The 16,389-nt window shown below is 41.5% G+C and overlaps 2 protein-coding genes and 1 long non-coding RNA gene across 3 annotated transcripts; all 3 read left to right on the forward strand.

The window, feature by feature from the left end:
* Positions 1–2: 2 nt before the first annotated feature.
* tesmin (testis expressed metallothionein like protein) lies at positions 3–9,371 on the forward strand. Its single transcript, XM_061246817.1, has 12 exons — positions 3–116; positions 670–1,032; positions 1,709–1,825; positions 2,667–2,741; positions 2,951–3,074; positions 3,630–3,766; positions 4,190–4,248; positions 4,344–4,415; positions 4,657–4,759; positions 5,152–5,289; positions 6,012–6,154; positions 8,938–9,371. Exons 2-12 carry the CDS (start codon positions 676–678, stop codon positions 9,125–9,127), a joined length of 1,515 nt encoding a protein of 504 aa, XP_061102801.1. The 5' UTR covers positions 3–116; positions 670–675; the 3' UTR covers positions 9,128–9,371.
* A 553-nt stretch (positions 9,372–9,924) lies between these two features.
* On the forward strand, positions 9,925–12,084 carry LOC133131448 (uncharacterized). Its single transcript, XR_009709020.1, has 5 exons — positions 9,925–10,061; positions 10,151–10,234; positions 10,351–10,408; positions 10,571–10,651; positions 11,808–12,084. It is a non-coding gene; the product is annotated as an uncharacterized LOC133131448 (long non-coding RNA).
* Positions 12,085–12,719: 635 nt separating this feature from the next.
* Positions 12,720–15,322, forward strand: LOC133131151 (BET1-like protein). The gene is made up of 4 exons (XM_061246330.1): positions 12,720–12,790; positions 13,216–13,301; positions 13,482–13,538; positions 13,819–15,322. Exons 1-4 carry the CDS (start codon positions 12,772–12,774, stop codon positions 13,984–13,986), a joined length of 330 nt encoding a protein of 109 aa, XP_061102314.1. The 5' UTR covers positions 12,720–12,771; the 3' UTR covers positions 13,987–15,322.
* The last annotated feature ends 1,067 nt before the right edge of the window (positions 15,323–16,389 follow it).

Genomic DNA, 16,389 nt, shown 5'->3' on the forward strand with positions numbered 1-16,389 from the left:
TTGCACGTGGTTACTTTAAAACAGGTTGCCTACACGCGCGTGATACATCGTTTGTCTTGCGCCTCAATAATGTCGCGTGGCAAAAGATCAAGAAGGTTGAAGCTTTCGCGTGGAAGGTAACTTCCTAGCGTCAGTCATTATATAACTAGCTAGCTAGCTAAACTGTTTGGTTAACGTAATATTACGTTTGTTTAGACTACCACAAGATCGACGACCGCCGTTCTTGAACAAAGCGAAATAGCTGACACTAACAAAAGTTAGTGTGTTCATATTTGTCTTCAATTTGGTAAGGATGTAGCCTAGTGAGGTTGCTGATTAATTGACTGCCTTTGTAGCTAGCCATCTAACGTTACACTAATATCAAACTAACTTAACGGTAGTAATCTGAAAAGCAGTTTGTTTTGTTTTGCCCTTGTCACTGAAAAAAGTATGTAGATATCCTAGTAGACAGGTAAACTGTTTAGATAGCCTGAGTATTAAAAAAATAATATAATCATAAACATATTGCGTAACGACGTATAACATTTTTAAGTTAACTGTTATAAAAAGCAGTTCATTGCATCTCTTCACTGTTATGCCCGTGTCACTTTGAAGCTTCTCGTGGCGAGTGTAAGTTCAGAACGTGTCGTATGATATGTGTGCCTTGACTGATATCTGTGTGATGTTCAGAGTGGTATGGAGATCTGCAAGGAGCAGGAGCAGTCTGTGATGCACAGTGGTATTGCTGTGACGTCCCCCACCCAAAGCCATGGCAGTCAGGCTACCCCCCATCCCCCAAACGAGAGGGAGCCAAGCTGTCATCACAGCATGGAGAATGGTGGAACTGGAGCCAGGTTCCACAGTGTGCCTCAGCCTGACCCCCAGCCCACACTTTCCCAGTTCTCTGGCCCCTTTGCCGAATTACCCTTCCTGCAGTCCAGCCCTTTCCCGTTCCCTTTAGATCCCCTTCCTGGTGTGGGATCCAGATACCCCGTTGGTAACATTGGTGCTTCTTGGACATCTGAGAAGGCGGGCCACTTCAGCATAATGTCAGTAAGTGCCAACGGCAGCACAAAACAGCTGGAAAAAAATCCTGCGCCGAGTTCACCCTGTACCCCTCAATTTGGAGACATGCTGGCTTGGGCAAAAGTATGGTCTCTGATCATAAGTAGTTATCGTATGTCCATTTCTTCAAGCTCTTCTGTTGAAGTTAAATTGTGTAATCTGTGTGTCGGTACAGCTTTGAAATTCAAGCATAGGCAGTGATTGTTACACCAACATATTCACTATGTTCAGTGTCAGAAATATGTATATCTGTAGGTAAGCATTTCAAGAAAAGACATAGTAATTGATAAATTTAGTGTTGTCTTGCGTAAATCCAATGAACCCTTGTGTTTGAGTTGTGTTTTCCACAAATTAAGTGAAAGTTGTTATTTTAGATCAGGGATGTCCTGTCTTATCTAAAAAGGGTCGATATGGGAGTAGGTTTTTGTTTTAGCCCAGCGCTAAAACGCCTGATTCTACTTCTCATTCTTGATTGAAAAACCGGTATAGTTAATCAGGTGTCGTGGTGCTGGGCTAAAGCAAAAACCTGCACCCACACTGGCCCTGTTTGTATACGCGGGGACATCCCTGTTTAGAGGTGGCATGGTAAGGTGACTGTGGGCATTGTGTTTCTGATGGGCCTTTAACCTGTGCTCTGCTCCTCTCTGCTCTTGCTTTGTCCCAGGCAGAGCTGTGTGGTGCTATAGCCAGCATTACTCCGGACAGTGAAGAGGAGAACTCCCTGGAAAAGGGCTTCTTCCCTGAGCAGAGACCCCAGGGCAGAACGGACCTGTGTCCGCCTGTAAGGCCGAGCGAGCTGTGTGTTTAGAGCAGGGGTGGCCAGTCTTATTCAAAAGGGGCTGGTCTGGGTGCATGTTTTTGTTTTAGCCCAGCACTACAACACTGATTTGTCTTGATCGAAGGCCACGATTTGTTAACTACAGTCGTTGAATCATTTTTGTCCGTGCTCGGCTAACTCAAAAACAGGGACCCACACCGGCCCTTTTTTGGATAAGATTGCCCACCCCTGGTTAAGGGACTGTTGTGTGTGAGTGTTTGTGGTGGAGCAGTTAGTTTTTGTGTTGGGGGTAGGAAGTGTGTGTGTGTGTGTGTGTGTGTGTGTGTGTGTGTGTGTGTGTGTGTGTGTGTGTGTGTGTGTGTGTGTGTGTGTGTGTGTGTGTGTGTGTGTGTGTGTGTGTGTGTGTGTGTGTGTGTGTGTGTGTGTGAATGAATGCGTGTGTTGGCTATGAGAATGAGAAAGTAAATGAGGGACAAAAAGGCATGTTGTTAATGGAGAGTCTGTTATGAATTCAGATGTTCATGCTAGGTGAGCAGAGTATAGTAATACTCGCTTCACAAAGTTAACAGGAACAATCACCTCCCTCACAGTGCCTCACACAGGGATTGCCACAATTGTACCATTCCACCAAAATTAACATGTGTGAATAAATCTCACTGAATTTACCAGCTCATTTATCCAGGTTTAGGTTTGCTTGGTAATCTTTAACACTAACAGGCATTTATGACCGAAAGGTAAAATAAGATGAGATGTATGGGCCTATGTTAAGGCAATATCTGTGTGTGTGTGCGTGTGTGTGTGTATGTGTATGTGTATGTGTATGTGTGTGGTAATCCTGTGTCAGGCACTGATGACTGTGTTTCTGAAGCCCATTGACCCACCAGAGGAGAGTATGGAGGTGCCTGAAGCCACATGCCAGGTGAGAACCCTTTCTATCCGCCACCCTGTTAAATGTCTAACACCGCTATCAATGTACATTATGCTCAACACATTCATGCAGTGCACCGAACGCCTTTGACATTGGTTGGCCCAGATGCCTGAGGTATGGAATGTGTGGAGTTGTCCTGCAGTGAGAAGGCATCATGTTGCGCTTGCGGTTCTGAAACTGCAGTTTTCATTGCGGACCAGGTTCTCGGCAGCATTGACAGTGTGCAGCAGATGGTTCACTCCGAACCCCCAGGTTATATGCGGTCCAGCTGTGAACCCCAGTTTCAGGGGGATGTCACTGAGTTTGGCACCCCTTTCCGGAAAGGTCAGCATCCGCAGCATTATTGCACGTTGTTTTCATTGAATATCATTTCATTATTATCCCTTATTGTCCATAGTTCTTATTATTTTATTACTATTACACATTAGTTTCGTTGTTTTATTCTGGTTGTGTCCTCAGTCTGCCTTAGTCTTGCAGTGTTTGTCTCCACCTAGTGGATATAAAAAAAATGGACATAATGTGTTTCAGTCTGTGATAAATGAGCCCAGATTGCAGTTCTTCCCCCAATAGTAATTTAAACATTAGTTTGAAATAAAAACCTTTATCTTTGCTTATACACATATTTAACATACTTTGATAGGGTGGACTGCTTAAGCTCTAGAAACCTGACTTTCAAATGGGTGTTATTGTTAAACAAAAGGGTTATTGTTACACAAAGCATTATAGAGGTAATTGTTTCTGCTTCAGTGAGCCCCCTCCCCCCATGCTGTGTATAAATTAGTATCTTAGTTAGTGTACTGCCTAGCTATATTTGCAGTGCTGAATTGATCTTAGTGAATGCCGTCCATATGGGCAACGTGCTACCCTCCTCTGTGCCAGGACTGTACCCCATACTCCCCCAGTCTTACCTGGCCCCGCCCAGCCTCCCCCTCATCCGGCCAACCACCACCTTACTCGTCCAACCCACCTCCCTCAGCTCCGGCTACAACTTCCTGTCTGGGCCGTGCTTCTCTCAGGTAGCTCAGACCCACCTGCGCTGGTCTCCCTCAGTTCCAGCCTGCTCTCACAGCACACACACACACGTGCACACACGGACACACACACACACACACACACACACACACGCACATGCACACACACACGCGCACGCACACACGCGCACACACACACACGCCTCACTCGCTGTTAGCACCAAACAGCCAGCGGAGAGATACTGTAGATGCTGACCACTGGGGGTATGAGCTGTGCCAGTATTCATCACAGGAGCATCATGTCTGAACGTAACGGCATGTGAAATGACTAGAACTGACTACATCAAATAAATAGTGAAGGAGAGAGATCCACAGGTTCAGATTCAGACACCTTATCAGAGTCTGCTGTTCTGCTGATGTTTAGTGTGAGACAGCCATTAACTCAGTGTTAATGTCTCTCTTGGACAGTTCCACCAGACGCCCTGCCCTGTGTATCCTGACAGCCAGCCTAAAATGTCTCCCGTTCGGTAAGAGAGCTCAGTAATGCCATCATTTCCTCTGAGATGCTGCTGTTCTGTGAATGTAGTGGCTAACAATGTTCATGTTCCCTCTGTTGATTCAGGTTTTCTGCAGCATACTGGGATGCCAAGTCAAGGAAGCCATGCAGCTGTACTAAATCTCAGTGTCTTAAACTGTAAGCTTTGTTTTCAGAATTTTTTTATCTTGTGATGCTTTTGTTATTGTTTTTCTGCTTATCTTTGCTTTAAGCTGGTGGGTCTGCTTTAATGCAGGTGGGTCTGCTTTAACTTGTGGAAGAACCTATGCACTTGTCAGTCGCTTTGGATTAAAAGCGTCTGCTAAATGACTAAAATGTCAAATGTAAGCTGGCTGAAGCTGTATTTTGTGACATTTTGTTTTTGAACCTTATACTGCAGGTACTGTGACTGTTTTGCAAATGGTGACGTCTGCAGCAACTGTAAATGCATCAACTGCTACAACAACAACGAGCACGAGTACGAGAGGTACCAGGCTATCAAGGTATGAGGAGCCTGTCAGCATTACTGCTGTCCCCCTTATCCCATTACACATGAACTCCTATAATTGATCTGAGCAGTTCATCCATAAGACTTGCAGTGACCTTAAGACAAAAGGGGCCATGGTATGTTAAAGCCATGTGACTCAAGAAGTCATGGTATAATGAAGCCATGTGACCAAAGAGGTTATGGTATAATAAAGTCATACGACCCACAGGGAGGCTCTTGTATATCATGGATATATGCACAATTGAAAGGTTTGTAGGTATGTACAGTATGAGGCAAAGCTTGAGAGGGATTTTCCTAAATAAGTGTGTAGAACGGGACCAGAAAGACCATCAGCACAACTACACTGGTTAGTTTTTCTTTGTGTGCTGGATCCTGCCAACCCCCCAGATCTGCCTGGACCGCAACCCCGAGGCGTTTCGGCCGAAGATCGGCAGTGGGAAACGGGGCGAGATTAAAGGCCGTCACAACAAGGGCTGCAACTGCAAGCGCTCCGGGTGCCTGAAGAACTACTGCGAGTGCTACGAGGTGAATCAGTCAATCAATCAATCAATCATAAATCCATCAATCCATCAATCAATCAATCCATCAGACAATCAATCCATCAATCAATCAATCATCAATCCATCAATCAATCAATCATCAATCCATCAATCAATCCAATCAATCAATCCAATCAATCAATCCATCAATCAATCCATCAATCAATCCATCAATCAATCCATCAATCAGACAATCAATCCATCAATCAATCAATCAATCAATCAATCATCAATCAATCATCAATCAATCCATCCATCAATCATAAATCCATCAATCCATCAATCCATCAATCATAAATCCATCAATCTATCAATCCATCAATCAGACAATCAGACAATCAATCAGACAATCAGACAATCAATCCATCAATCAATCAGCCAATCAATCCATCAATCAAACAATGAAACAATCCATCAATCCATTAATCAATCAGACATTTCACTTTCAGAAATGACTATTATATTTAAATGAATGAGGGATGCTGGTGTGGTTTTTTTGGTTGCATTAGGCTGGGCTGAAGGAGGCATGCAGGGGTGGGTTTGTGGGCAGGGGGAATGTAACACATTTGAATAGGAGGGCAAAGTGACTGAGCACAATGTTTAATGGGCTCTGTGATTAGACCTGGACTCAAACTGTATTTGTTTTGGATTCATACACTTTGATTATGTCATATACTTTGATTCATATACTTCCATATGTCTCCACAGGCGAAGATCATGTGCTCTTCTATGTGCAAGTGTGTGAGCTGCAGGAACTATGACGAGAGTCCTTTGCGGCAGACTGTGGTGTCTGCTGGCAGCATGGATCTCCCAGGCCTGGCCTTTTACCCCACAGCCAAAAGTCATGACGAGTAAGTTCTCCTTCAGACGCACTCCTGGAGCTTTACTGAGCCTGCTCAGGCCTCCTCCTCCATACTCTGTCCACACTCATGTTTCATGTTGTTCTCCTTCCTGACTCATGACTGGGAGGGACATCATCATGTACGAAGGGGCCAGTGTCACCACCCTCTTGAGAAAGTAACGTAAAAGTCGTGCCATACGTTTCTTCCACCCATGAACTCCAGCCAGCTGATTTCACTCGTTAGTTCAGCCTCCTGGCGGAATCCAGAGGCTCTTTCCTCTTATTCTATTGCCTTCTTCCTGGCTCCTTTTCTTGCTCCTAGCTCCGCCCATTGGGGGAGGCAGAAGCAGAAGTGAGAAAAGGAGGTGAAGACTGGGCAGTTGGGCAAATGGAATGTCCTTGCTCCTTCAAACATCAGATCCATGCCATGTCGGCTACAGTTACAGTGCATCCGGAAAGTATTCACAGTGCTTCACTTTTCCCACATTTTGTTATGTTACAGCCTTATTCCAAAATGGAATAAATTCATTTTTTTCCTCAAAAGTCTACACACAACACCCCATAATGACAACATGAAAGAAGTTTTTTTGAAATTTTTGCTAATTTATTAAAAATAAAAAAATAAAATCACATGTACATAAGTATTCAGAGCCTTTGCTCAATACTTTGTTGATGCACCTTTGGCAGCAATTACAGCCTCAAGTCTTTTTGAATATGATGCCACAAGCTTGGCACACCTATCTTTGGGCAGGTTCGCCCATTCCTCTTTGCAGCACCTCTCAAGCTCCATCAGGTTGGATGGGGAGCGTCGGTGCACAGCCATTTTCAGATCTCGCTAGAGATGTTCAATCGGATTCAAGTCTGGGCTCTGGCTGGGTCACTCAAGGACATTCACGGAGTTGTCCTGAAGCCACTCCATTGATATCTTGGCTGTGTGCTTAGGGTCGTTGTCCTGCTGAAAGATGAACCGTCGCCCCAGTCTGAGGTCAAGAGCGCTCTGGAGCAGGTTTTCATCCAGGATGTCTCTGTACATTGCTGCATTCATCTTTCCCTCAATCCTGACTAGTCTCCCAGTTCCTGCCGCTGAAATACATTCCCACAGCATGATGCTGCCACCACCATGCTTCACTGTAGGGATGGTATTGGCCAGGTGATGAGCGGTGCCTGGTTTCCTCCAAACATGACGCCTGGCATTCACGCCAAAGAGTTCAATCTTTGTCTCATCAGACCAGAGAATTTTGTTTCTCATGGTCTGAGAGTCCTTCAGATGGCTTTTGACAAACTCCATGTGCCTTTTACTAAGGAGTGGCTTCTGTCTGGCCACTCTACCATACAGGCCTGATTGGTGGATTGCTGCAGAGATGGTTGTCCTTCTGGAAGGTTCTCCAATCTCCACAGAGGAACGCTGGAGCTCTGACAGAGTGACCATCGGGTTCTTGGTCACCTCCCTGACTAAGGCCCTTCTCGCCCGATTGCTCAGTTTAGACGGGCGGCCAGCTCTAGGAAGAGTCCTGGTGGTTCCGAACTTCTTCCATTTACGGATGATGGAGGCCACTGTGCTCATTGGGACCTTCAAAGCAGCAGAAACTTTTCTGTACCCTTCCCCAGATTTGTGCCTCGAGACAATCCTGTCTCGGAGGTCTACAGACAATTCCTTTAACTTCATGCTTGGTTTGTGCTCTGACATGCACTGTCAACTGTGGGACCTTATATAGACAGGTGTGTGCCTTTCCAAATCATGTCCAATCAACTGAATTTACCACAGGTGGACTCCAATTGAGCTGTAGAAACATCTCAAGGTCGATCAGTGGAAACAGGATGCACCTGAGCTCAATTTTGAGCTTCATGGCAAAGGCTGTGAATACTTATGTACATGTGATTTCTTAGTTTTTTTTATTTTTAATAAATTTGCTAAAATCTCAAAAAAACATTTTTCACGTTGTCATTATGGGGTATTGTGTGTAGAATTTGGAGGAAAAAAATGAATTTAATCAATTTTGGAATAAGGCTGTAACATAACAGAATGTGGAAAAAGTGAAGCGCTGTGAATACTTTCCGGATGCACTGTTTGGCCGGGTATATGGTCCACACATTCTGAAAAAATACTTCCACAAAGGATGCGCTAATTTTCTTGCTCAAGAAACGGCTAACTTCAGTTGATAGCTCTTAGAAGAAACATTTAACGGGTAGGAATTTCCTTAAAGGTGGCAGACCTCGATCGATTTTCAGGTCAGGCAAAGAACAAGGAGATAGTCAGTGAAAAATAGATTGGAACGAGCCCCAGGTGTTTAAGAACATGCTGGGGAGGAACCTGGATTTTCCACCTCTGCCCCATTGGAAGGAATTTGGAATAACCCGCCGACCGCCCCACCCCACACTGAAGTACTGCTTTTCATTTGTGAGAAGCTGACACACTGAAACAATAATACAATCACTCTTTCACACTGCGCTTTAGACCGTTTGCTTACGCACATCCAGAATATCCTGTCTTCTGGATTCCATTATATATGATTTGGGTGCTCCAGGGAATAACAGAAGGTAATGTTGAGTGGAATGCCTTCTATTTTAATTTAGATTAAAAACTTGTGACCTTAATTTGGATTAACAAAAAATTAATGAAGCAGACAATTTTATGCCAGGTTTTGGTGGGTACAAAAAATTAATATACCATGCTTTAAACTGGCCGTATTTGGATTTTCAGCGTCTGATTTTTCTCTTGATGGCGTGGTTGCTCCAGATGACAGCTGATGTTTCTCTGTTTTCTTTGCTGGGCATCGATCTGTGTGTTAATAGGTGTCCTCTGGCTTGCCTCACGCTCAGAGTTGTAGAAACAACATGTGTCTGTCTTCTGGCTCAAGCGGAGGAGGCGGAGAAGGAGGGCTACACTGAGGCTCAAGCTGAGAAAATGATTTTGGAGGAGTTTGGTCAGGGCCTGACGCAGATCGTCCAGTCAATATTCAAATCCGGGAGTTTATACTCCTAGCTTCATTCAAGGCAAACAACCGGCCTCTTCAACACTGAGAAATCGTAGTCTTAGGTCTCCCTTTCATTTGCATATGTTTTACTTGCTTGATTGAAAAGTATGCTCTACGTATCTAAAAATGCTATGTTTGTAGTATTGCCTTTTTGTTTTATAATTGTACCTAATTATTTGGTTTTGTTACTGGACTAATATTTATGGAGAGGTATTTATTTACTCATGCTCATTTTTCCTGCAGTACTTGTTAATGTATACTATTTATCTGAAGTGTAACAATTGCAAAGCATGTTATTAAAGTTTGAGGTACTTGAACAATTTTATGCAATACTAATTAGTTAATTAAGGATAATACAGAATATTTCAACTTTATTTTTTAAAATGAAAACAAAACAATAAAAAAGACAATCCTTGCAGAAGCTTGTGTTCACAGCATTTGTACTAATACTGTGTATTTCATTGGAGGTAAATTAATTTTCACTGTGCTATTACCCCAATATATCATCTAAGACATAAATTATATTCCTAGCACTAATGGCCCAGTATATCTGATTAGAGATACAGATATAAGTGCACGTTCTTCGGGAATTCTCACTGTGCCATTGCATCTGTTATCACTGAAAGTCAGAATCACTTTCAAAATACTGGCATGTAAACCATGTCGAAAGGAGTGGGGATGGCACTTTAAGACCACACCGCGTCCTCTCATGTTTGTTGCGCCTATGGTCTTGACGTAAGCTTTTGTTTTTCACTTGATATATACCCCTTCCCAGCAGTGTTTGTGTTAGTACCAGATCAGAATCGCACGGCGGGGTAGTATTGAACTCGGGGACCCCGTTGTTCCAAGTTTTTACGCTAGAATAAAAAGGTACGTAACACTGCCCAAGTCACAGACGCTCTCTTTGTTTGACCACAAAACAAGCTCTCTCTTCCCAAAATGGTAAGTGTTTGGTTTCACTTATTTCACATTATTCTTTCTTAATAATTTCAAACAAGTAATATGTGTCTTCCTCAATTTCCTCCAAGAAGACGCGAGGATTTATATGCACTTGCACAATCGCATTTATATTTCTGGTGGTGGAATCACATTCTACTTTGAAGGTAATGCATGAGGTAAATGTGTTTTTATAATTACAATTTTTATTATTATTATTATTATTATTATTATTATTAACATTAACTATTATTATTCTTAATTAAGCTAATGTTAATGTCTGTGATTTCGGCAGAATAAACTGAATGCAAACAACTGGGGCCCACAGTCAATGATGTACCTGAAAGGAAAATGTAAGCTTTATTTATTGCATGCACTTTCAAGGTTTGACGCTTTAATAGAGGTGGGGACCTGCACTACTCCATTGACAGTCAGCTACTGTAGCCTTAATTGAAGTTGGGTTCATTTACTGATTTCATCCGAAAATTAGATTGATGGCTTTTGATCACTTACAGATGGCAGAAGATTGGCACCTGACTATGATTGGAATGGTATATATAATTTAGGCTTGAAAGGCTGGTACACAGCTCTGAAAGGTATGTATAGTTTTATCTATATATTGTACGAGTTGGCCATCTGCTGCATTTAATTATCATACATTCTTTCCCATGGTGTTTTACAGAACATCACTTGAATATGAGTCCTAATTCAAAGTGATACCAGTTGTACATTCAGCCAAGCTGTGACCTCTGTCTTTGATTGCGGCAGACAGTTTTGTGTGCAGTGAAGGATATTTTGAACATTTACAGAAGTTTCTACCAGTCTTAAATGGCTCGTATGTGAGCATTCATGGTTTGTGGTCTAAAGCAAAGAAATGTGCTTAAAGGTACAATAGATAAGATGTTTGTGTTCAAACATTGTTACAAGACGATTGTAAATCCGTTCCTATCGTTGAAAAAGGCTTACTGACATGTTGACTCACTCGCCTGTGTTTATAGTTCTTAAATTCGGGTTTCAAAATATACAGTTGACGGGCCGGCACTCTGTACCAAAACATTGTATAGCTGTACAGTAATTCAAGCTCATTGGTTGAAAATGGGTTCTAATTGCCATAGCCAAATTGTGTTTCAATGTCAGCGCGTTCACAGAGAAGGGGGAGGGATAAGCAGTGTTGTGAGCGTGTTTGTTGCTGCAGTTCCTCTCTTGAACGTTAGAAGTCTAAAATGACCTATTGTACCTTTTAAAGCATATGCCTCCAGAATATGTATATGTATATGTATATGTATGTATATGTATATGTATGTATATGTATGTAAAATAATGCTGCAGTGCAGGCTGCTTTTTGGCAGTACTTGAAACATACTTTCTTGCTTTAACCCAGCCTGCCCCCATTTCTGCCATTGTAAAGTCTTATCGCTTTACCACAGGCAACACAGGAGACAAAATATATGCAGAACATTCTATTTAATCCTCTGTTACAGAAAAGCAAATGAGCACGATTGGCAGCTATTTTGATGAAGGATTTTAGAGAATTTGAACACACCTCTTTCTAATCCAAGACAGAAAAGAGTCAGGGCATGAGGAAGATTTGGGCTTTTCCACTTTTGTATTTAATGAGTAACTGTTCTTGCATCACTGAATGGAATACCGTTTACATTTTTGACTGATAAAAAAAACAAAACATTTGAGTAGTGTGTTGAATTGCTTTGTGTTTCACGATGCTAAATAAAATATGTAATTGTGTGATTGCAGGATTCCAGAGGTTGAGACCTGCAGGAGTGAGGAAAGGCAGGCGAATGCTCCAGGCTGAAAACACGCAGTAACGGTGGATGCCTGGAGCAGAGCTCGATCGTAACTGAAGTCTTCGTGTGCAAACGCGCTCCAGCATCACCGAATATAAAGGCTGCACAAAAAATATTTCCATGTGATCTTGGACATTTATTCAGAGGAATAATGATTTATATACACAAAATATTTTTTACTGTATGTCACTTGTCTTTTCTCCAGTAGTGTACGCCTGTACTGCTCTTTGCTGTCCTTACCAAATAAAAAAAAGTCTTCTGCCTCCTTTAAATGGTATTACTCATTGATGTGTATACACTTTACACGCGCGTCATTGTACACATCATCCGAAAACATGATCAAAAAGCAGATCTAATCCTAGCTGCACGGGCCACCTGTGGACAGGATTCAGAGGCACAATCCCCACTCTGGTGCTCAATATTGACTGCTGTGGTCAATACGAATGACGCCTGTAATCTGGCTGCCACATGCATTCTTTGTTTATCAATCGCGAAGAACCTAGCAAAAACAAGCACAATAAACAGTCAAATAATTCTTTGTAATTTGTAAGCAAATACATTTTCTCAAATGCACTTTGCACTTCAACTAGATATATTTAATTTCATCTGAAATGTTTTGTTCCAGGCATTCGTTGTGAGAAGTGGGTGTACATAACTGAATAGCTGACATCACTGAAGTGTGAAAAATAGATTTTATTAAAGAATAAACTTCAACATTAGACATACGGGGCCTGATACTATATCCTACTATACTGTAATAAATCAGACATTTCTATTTTTTTTCTTTAAAAAATGTTTTGGGACGTATTGCTGCGGGTCCATAACACACTCCAAAACAGTAGGTGGCAGACTACGATGGACCCGTTAGTCAAATGGACCTTTGACGTGTTCAGGAAATCAGAACGTAAACAAAGATGGCAGACTGGAGTCGAGGTAATTGACACGTTGGCGGATTTCAGATAAATATTTAATCAGGATTATAGTAAAGCTTTTCATTTTTATTTAGTTTGAGTATTAGTTGTGCTATAGTCCCAAATGTTAGTAACACAGTTAATATAAGTCTGTAGTTAGCCTGATAGGTAGCTAGTTTTAACGAAACTTTTTTACGTTTTAAGTGTTAAATCCGTTAAAATGAAGCCCATCGTGTGGAAACACTTATGAATAACCTAACAGTCATAATATTTTATACTTTAGTGAAAAAGTCTCGTTGAACATCTACCTAGTCTGTCAGTGATCTTGACTGATCAGCTCTAACGTTAGTCTTCGGTAGCTAGCTACCAGTAGCTATAGCTTGCTAGCTAGCTAACATAATTTACAAAGACTCTTACAAAGACGCTTTGTACTATTGCAACAAACAGGACATGGCGCGGTGGATGATATGTTGGACGCGGAAAATAAGCTTTTGGCGGATAGTCTGGCATCCAAGGTGTCCAGGCTGAAATCGGTAATTTGTTTTATTTTGAAACTGTTGAAATGATGAATGTTTGCTAGCTAAATTAAAATGTCAATGTTGATGTTATTTTAATGATAAAACACAAAATGCAGCATGCTGCAATGTGGTGACAGTTGCTTTAGTTGGCAAGCTAATGTAATGTGGGCTCATGGCATTGTATTGGTGTTTTAGCTGGCGTATGACATTGACAAAGACGCAGAAGAACATAATTCATATTTGGACGGCATGGTAAGATGTTAATGTTTTTGTTATGATTGGAACAGATGCATGCAAAATAGTTACCATGTAATTCTTGTAGACGTCAATCGTTGAACTTTAGACATAAAGACATCTCAGACTGGAGTCACTCATGTCTTCAATTTTTTTTTTTGTATTGACAGGATTTTGTAATAATTATGTAATAATTTTATTAGTCTGCAAATCGGCCAGCTTCCATAGGCCATATATATTTGGCCACGGGATAAGAGCTACTGGTCTAACAGCACGTAATTTCTAATCTTAATTAAAGGGCTCCAACTTCATGAGTGCTACGGGCCTGCTGACCGGAAGTGTGAAGCGGTTCTCCACCATGGTGCGCTCCGGCCGGGAAAACAGGAAGATCCTGTGCTACGTCTCCGTGGGGCTGGTGATGGCCTTCTTCGTGCTGTACTACATGGTCTCCAGGATCCAGGCATAAGGGAAACGCACCAGCGCAATACTGGTCCTGTAATGCAAATGTAATTCTCAGTTGTATGAGAAGTGCAATTTTGCTAATCTCCGAAAATGGCTCCTGTTTTACTAACATCAAAAGGAGATGTCTGACATGAACAGCTTTTTACTGATGTTGATTCTATCCTGTGTGCATGATGGTTTTAGAAAAGGCGGAGACAGCAGCCCCTCATAATACAATGTACATGAGGGGGGTGTTTCCCAAAGTCATCCTGACCTGAAGTTGCATACAGTACTAGGAATTTCTCAGGATGTCAGCCAGTGATATAGTACTATCTCCCTAGGGCCAGAACAGCTCCCGTTTGAGTGATTATTGGGTTACAATGGTGGCTGTCAGATGGGATCAATTTATGCCCAAAAATTTCAGCACAAACACATTTATGGTGGGCTCCAAAAAACTGTTGTATGCTAAACGGGATATTATACAGTAGGTTCAGCAGTGATAAAAAAAAAAAAAAGAATTCTAATATGACTAATTTTAGATTATTTATTTTTCCAAACTTTGTGCAATTGCTAAATCATCTTACTAATGAATTGGGACTATGAGTCATTAAATGAGAGACCAATGTACAAAATTTAATAATGTTACCTTGTGGTGATTTAGGCGAATTCCAGTAGGTTCTGAGCGGATGTGAGACATCTGTATGGGAATAAGTGTATTGGTAGTGGTCAGAGATTTTGCTTGTTCACAGGTTGGTCCACAAATCATCTCATCTTTGTACAACAGTACTACTTTGCGGCCATCTTTATTTTTAAATCATTTCATCTTTTGTGTAATTATGCATTTATGCATTTGCATTTGATACTGATGAACCTTTACTGAAGTAATTTAATGCATGTACCTGAAGGCTGTTGTGCCCCTGCAGGGAGTAGAATGTACAGCCTCTATGGTAGAGGATTAGCACCTGGGCTAGTACCCTACAGTACATGTTTATACTGTATGTGGACTGACAGACAATAGACATAATCTTTTGAAAACTGCAAAAACACGGACAAACAAGATCAGCTCATTCCCGTTTGTACTTCAATTCCAGCACAGTATTTCCTTAGTGTGCACGCTCATTCCCGTATGTTTTTCAGGTAAACAGCACTTTATCTTCTTTTGAAAGTAGCAATTCATACATAACACAAAACTGCATATGGCATATTCAGCACTGAAGTGTAAAAAAAAGAAAAAAGAAAAGAAAAAACCCAAAAAACATGGAAGATAGGAAGAAGTTATATTATGTGGATATTTTTAAAGTATACCTTTTGTAACTATGACTTCTGTATATTTTCTTGTAAATAATAAAAATGCAAGCCTACACAGTGTTTTAATCCATTTCTGCACATGTAGTGCTAAGTAGGTAGAACTTAAAGGGGATGTACTGTGGGCTTATTTTCTGGCTTTATCCTCTTCCTGATCATGCCTCGGGAACACTACCCAGGATAATAACTTCACAGGCTCAACAGCAGCTGTTGATGAACAAGGCCTCCCTGGTTGGAATGTACCATGACCCTCTTCTGAAGTGTGTGACGATACTTGGTCCCTTCTAATTAATTTATGTCCCACTTAAGTTGCTTCTTATAGAAACATGCTTTCCCTCCTAATCCGCTGATAGCATGTTGTTATATTTTATGTGATTCACTTTCACTGCAATCATAATCATAAAGTTGTAGGGAGGCACTATGTTCGTTGCTGTTATTTATTTGTGAGATGTGTTAAACTCCATCAGGCATTCCCAAAATGGCTGTTCCATTAGTTTGGTGATACATATTCATGTTAATACCAGTAAGGTGATATACCTGTCATTTTTTGAATCTCTAGAAATGTATATAGTAATGTTTATTAAGGTAAAACATTGAGGACTGAAGCCTTCATTTCATTAAAAAATTTCAGGCACTTCAATGCAAGGTGTTCTTGCAACGTGAATTATCAAAATATTCAGCAAATGTAGTGGATTGCAACCAGCTGGTCTTTAATAGTTGAAATACTGCAGGTGCAGTATTGTAGGCATGGTAACTGGGGCATATCCAGAGAGCAGCTGCAGACATGCACATTTTCAGCTGCTCTTCCCTCGCAGCACTGCTGCTGTAATTTCACAACAAGAGCAGCTTGTGCCCTCACTCCATTGTCCTGAGCAGGCCTGTGAACATGCCTCATGAAAGCAAATGACAAAAATCACCCCAACACACTTCCCCTTTAAGATGTTACGAATGGACAAAATGAAATGCCTAAAGTTTACCCTGGGACTTCCCTAATATAGCCGTGATACTGGGAAACTGAAACTGCTTGTATATGGCATAAAAAATTTTATAAACTAAAAACTAGGGTCGTAAGGACTGCCATATTATGCAGGCAACCCAGTGACATGGAATATTAAAGTAGTTA

The sequence above is a fragment of the Conger conger genome, chromosome 6 (genome assembly GCF_963514075.1).
Source record: "Conger conger chromosome 6, fConCon1.1, whole genome shotgun sequence".
In the NCBI taxonomy this organism is placed as follows: Eukaryota; Metazoa; Chordata; class Actinopteri; order Anguilliformes; family Congridae; genus Conger; species Conger conger.

Coding starts and splice junctions, on each gene's coding strand:
- LOC133131151 (XM_061246330.1), top strand. Junction 13,302..13,481: donor AGGTGTCCAGGCTGAAATCG/GTAATTTGTTTT, acceptor TTGGTGTTTTAG/CTGGCGTATGACATTGACAA. Junction 13,539..13,818: donor ATTCATATTTGGACGGCATG/GTAAGATGTTAA, acceptor TCTTAATTAAAG/GGCTCCAACTTCATGAGTGC.
- tesmin (XM_061246817.1), top strand. CDS start 676: ATGGAGATCTGCAAGGAGCAGGAGCAGTCTGTGATGCACAGTGGTATT. Junction 3,767..4,189: donor CTGGGCCGTGCTTCTCTCAG/GTAGCTCAGACC, acceptor TCTCTTGGACAG/TTCCACCAGACGCCCTGCCC. Junction 5,290..6,011: donor ACTACTGCGAGTGCTACGAG/GTGAATCAGTCA, acceptor ATGTCTCCACAG/GCGAAGATCATGTGCTCTTC.